Raw genomic sequence first — 4,722 nt, 5'->3', positions numbered from 1 at the left:
AGCTGGAGGAACACAGCAGGCCAGGCAGCATCAGAGGAGCAGGAAAGTTGACGTTTTGGGTCAGAACCCTTCTTTGGTTTCTAGTTTAGAAAGGCATCATGTGTCGTGCAGTCTTGGTGGGCCAAAGGGCCTGTCCCTGTGCTGTACCACTCTTTGTTCCTTGCTTTTTTCTTAATTATCCATATAATTTTTCTCCCAGATTTGACTTGGACATCAACCTCTAATTCCTTTGGAGTCCATGATCATCCTGGCGGTCTGACAACATTATCACAAACAAGAGATTAATGCTTGTAATATTATCCTCCTTACCTTTACAAGTTGTTGCATTGCCGGAGCTCCCAGGAATGGAGGTAAACCCTTTACCACAGTAACACTCATAGCTCCCAGGCAAGTTGCGACATATTGCGGATGGATCACATGGTGACAATTTACACTCATCGAAATCTGTGTAAAACAGTAATGTTTGTTGATGGCTGGATCACCATTTTGCTCTAATTAGAACCTCACATATAGGAGCATGAGCAGGCCACTCGGCCCATCTAGCCTGCTCCACCGTCCAATAGCTGACCCAATTGTGGCATTCACTCCACCTTCCTATCTGTTGCTCATCACTCTAAGCTCTTCTATTGATTGAAAAACCATCTCATGTGCCTTGAATATAGAAACAAAGAGAATAGGAGCAGGAGTCGACCATTTAGTACTTGAGTATGTGCTCTCATTCAATATAATCATGGCTGATCATCCTACTGGTTTCTGTGCATAGGCCTTCGACAGGCATTAATAAAATTAGGGGGCACATTGTGCCGGAAGTTTTGAATGCACTGTTAGAGGATGCGGTGGAGGCAGATAAAATAGCAACGTTTAAGAGATGCCTTGACAGATTCATGAATAGGCAGAGAATAGAGGGATACAGACCATGTAGAGGCAGAAGGTTTTTAGTTTCGAAATGCATCATGTGTCGACGCTGTTTTGGGAAATGAAAGCACCTATTCCAGAGCTGTACTATGCTTTATTCTTTGTTTTCTTCATTACGCCTCTGATTTTTCACCTGGCTTTGACTTGGACATCAATCTCTAATTCCTCTGGAGGCCAGGGCCATCCCAGAGAACTGACAACCTTATCACAAACAAGAGATTAGTGTCCCCGATTAATTGCTTGTAAGATTATCCTCTTTACCTTTACAGGTTGTCGTAATGCCAGAGCTCCCAGGAATGGCGGTAACCCCTTTGCCACAGTAACACTCATAGCTCCCAAATAAGTTGCGACATGTTGCTGATGGTTGACACGGTGATGATTTACACTCATTGATATCTGTGTAAACAATCATATTTGTTAATGACTGGGTCATTATTTTGCTGGAAATAGAACCTCAGATATAGGACCATGAGCAGACCACTGAGCCCCTCAAGCCTGCCCCACCATTCAATGGCTGACCCGATTTACTGTCTGTTCCTCATAACCCTCAACTTGATTGTCGATCGAAAATCCATCGCATGCACCTTGAATATCAAAACATAGAGAATAGGAGCAGGAGTAGGCCATTCAGCCCTTTGAGTACGCTCTGTAATTCAATATGATCATGGCTGATCATCCTACTGGCTTCTGTGCACAGGCCTTGGAGTGACATACGACCATTAAGAAAATTAGGGGGCATGCTGTGCTGGAACTTATGAATGCACTGCCAGAGGAGGTGGTTGAGTCTGATACCACAGCAATGTTTAAAAGGCATCTTGATAGATAAATGAATAGGCAGGAAATAGAGGGATACAGACCACGTAGTGGCAAAAGGGTTTCAGTTTAGAAAGGCACCACGTGCCGGCACAGTCTTGCTGAACCATAGGGTCTGATTCTGTGCTGTACTATTATTTTTTATTTGTTTTCTTAAGTATTTCTCCAATTTTTCTTTTGGGTTTGATTCAGACATTAGTCTCTCACTCCTTTGGAGTTCAGGGCCATCCCAGAGAACTGACAACCTTATCACAAGCAAGTGATTAGTGCCCCCGATTAATTGTTTGTAAAATTATGCCACTTACCTTCACAAGTTGTTGCAATGCCAGAGCTCCCAGGAATGGTGGTAAGCCCTCTACCACATTTACACTCGAAGCTCCCAACGAAGTTCTGACATGTTGCAGACCGATCACACGGTGATGATCTACACTCATCGATATCTGGGTAAATATAAATGTTTATTAATGGTGGGGTCACTATTTTGGTCTAAGTAGCGCTGAAAATATAGAAGCATGAGCAGGGCACTCAGCCCCTCAAACCTGATCCACCATTCAATAGTTGACCCAATTTCTGCCTTCACTCCACTTTCCTGTCAGTTCTTCATATCCCTCAAATCATTTGTTGATTGAAAATCCATCTCGTGCTCCTTGAATATAGAAACATGGTGAATAGGAGCAGGAGTAGGCCATTCGGCCCTTTGTATATGCTCTGTCATTCAATATGATCATGGCAGATCATCCTACTGGCTTCTATGCACAGGCCTTGGAGAGCCATGCAGCCTTCAGGAAAATTAGGAGATACGTCGTGCAGGAACTTCTGAACAAAGTCTTTTGCCCGTGATTGTTTCTGTGCAGTTTTGGTCTCCTTATCTGAAGATGGATGTTCTGGCTATGGAGGCAGTGCAGTGAGCTGATTCCTGCGATGGTGGGACTGATATACAAGGAGAGATTAAATCAGTTAGAATCCTAACTGCTGGAGTTCATAATTGCTGGAATTCAGAAGAATGAAATGGGGCACCTCTTGGAAATCTATAAAACTCTAACAGGACTAGACAGGATAGATACAGGAAGGATGTTCCAATGACGGAAGAGTCCAGAATCATAAGTCACTGTTTAAGGATATGGGGTAAACCATTTAGGACTCAGATGAGCAGAAATCTCTTCACCCACAGAGTGGTGAGTCTCTGAAATTTGCTATCACAGGAAGCAATCAAGGCCAAAACATTTTAGGATTTCAAAAAGGAGCTGGGTATAGCACTTGGGGCTAAAGGGATTAAAGGATATGAAGGAAAAGCAGGAATAGGCTACAGAGTTAGATGATCAACCATGATCTTAATAAATAGCGTAACAGGCTTGAAGGGCCAAAAGACCTATTCCTGCTTTGTTCTCTGTGTTTCTACGACTTGACTAAAGCCTGCTGACAACCATGACAAGGTTCCTTGCTTTCAGTCTGTGCTGAATAACAAGGCCAGGCAGAAGTAATATGAGCAAAATACTGCGAATGCTGGAAATTTGAAAAATAAATCAGAAAAAGCTGGAGAAGCTGAATTAACATTTTAAGTCTGATGCTCATCTTCAGAAGTAGTAGGAGCCTGGTGTGTGGGACTGAGAGGGTAAAGCACAAAAAGCCAAGGTAACGTACGGTAGGCAATACTGTGAGCATCCAGGTAAGGCTTGCAGTGAGTGTGCATTATGACAATAACCAAACAGCCTGGAGTTACTGCCTGGTGTAGTCCATGAGCTGGGTCTGTGTCCAAGAGCCCTTGAGTGTCCTTGCTGCAACATTACAATGATCTGTGCTGGAGCAGTGTTCAAATGCAGAAGTGGATCGGAGATGTTCCAAAGAGTTCGTCGAGGATGGAACATGTTGGATGTCAATTTACATGGATTTGAGGTATGTTTGGCTGTTAAGATATCGGTGCCTGATGTCTGATATAGGTATCCTTCAGGGTAAGTGGTAGTCACCAGGTCCCCGTTCTGATTTCTATATTGAGCATCCTGACCTCAAGCTTGTTTGATGCATTTGGTCAGATAGGAAGCTGAATACTGACAAGGTGAGTAATGCTGTTAACAAGGCGTTTAACAAGCTATAATCCCTCTTCATTAGCAACCCACTCAGCCTGAGTGGGAAACTTGCCTCACAGCTTGGCAAAAACATAACAGATGCTCCCGATGTCGAGATGTGCCTCGCTCAAATCCTGGCCAGATTCTGCCACACAGCTCACCACAGCCAATCTCGCCCAGACCTTATTAAGTTCCGCTCCACCTTTCACTCTTCCTATGGGTATAGGCCCACCCAATCCTCATGTGATAATGTCATCATCCCAGGAATCAGCTTCCAATTCAAAATATATTGCTCCTTAAAGAAGTTGCAGGGAGAACTCTGGATGGGTTCTCTCGAAAGCCCTTATATCTGTTTCAGGACTCCTTACTTTTATACACCATTCCACTTACAATAAAGGCCACCTTCTTTCACTTTAAAATATAAAAAGATGGCTTGTGCAGACATTGTTCACAGAGATGACAGTCATTGGTGTGGGGTATTGTTGTAGGTATGGGTGTGGGGAAGGGATGTAAGACATTGGTGTGGGGAACAGATGTGAGGCATGGATGTGAAGCATATGTGTGAGGCATGGATGTGGGGAATGGATATGAAGCACATGTGTCAGGCATGACTGTGAGGAAAGGATGTGAGACATGGATGTGGCTATGACTGTGGGGAAAGGATGAGGGGAATGGATGTGAGAATGTGTGTGAGGCATAGGTGTTTGATATCCATCCATGGTGTAAGCTACAAATACTGCAGCCTCCTACAGACAAAGGGGGTAGCCATGGGTACCCGCATGGGCCCAAGCTACGCCTGCCTCTTTGTAGGTTACGTGGAACAATCCCTCTTCCGTACCTACACCGGCCCTAAACCCCACCTCTTCCTCCGTTACATTGATGACTGTATCGGCGCCGCCTCGTGCTCCCACGAGGAGCTCGAACAGTTCAT

The 4,722-nt window shown here is 44.3% G+C and overlaps 1 protein-coding gene across 1 annotated transcript in view; it reads right to left on the bottom strand.

The window, feature by feature from the left end:
* Positions 1-4,722, bottom strand: part of LOC109917065 (adhesion G protein-coupled receptor E1-like) — a 47,390-nt gene that overhangs the window by 41,657 nt on the left and 1,011 nt on the right. The window contains exons 2-4 of the mRNA XM_048617824.1: positions 2,034-2,214; positions 1,177-1,311; positions 310-444 (exon numbers count right to left, since the gene is read on the bottom strand). Of these exons, the coding sequence (XP_048473781.1) occupies positions 310-444; positions 1,177-1,311; positions 2,034-2,214 (451 nt within the window). The remainder of the gene's footprint in view (positions 1-309; positions 445-1,176; positions 1,312-2,033; positions 2,215-4,722) is intronic.

The sequence above is a fragment of the Rhincodon typus genome, chromosome 38 (genome assembly GCF_021869965.1).
Source record: "Rhincodon typus isolate 14 chromosome 38, sRhiTyp1.1, whole genome shotgun sequence".
Taxonomy (NCBI): Eukaryota; Metazoa; Chordata; class Chondrichthyes; order Orectolobiformes; family Rhincodontidae; genus Rhincodon; species Rhincodon typus.
This window is presented reverse-complemented; position numbering and strand designations above follow the sequence as displayed.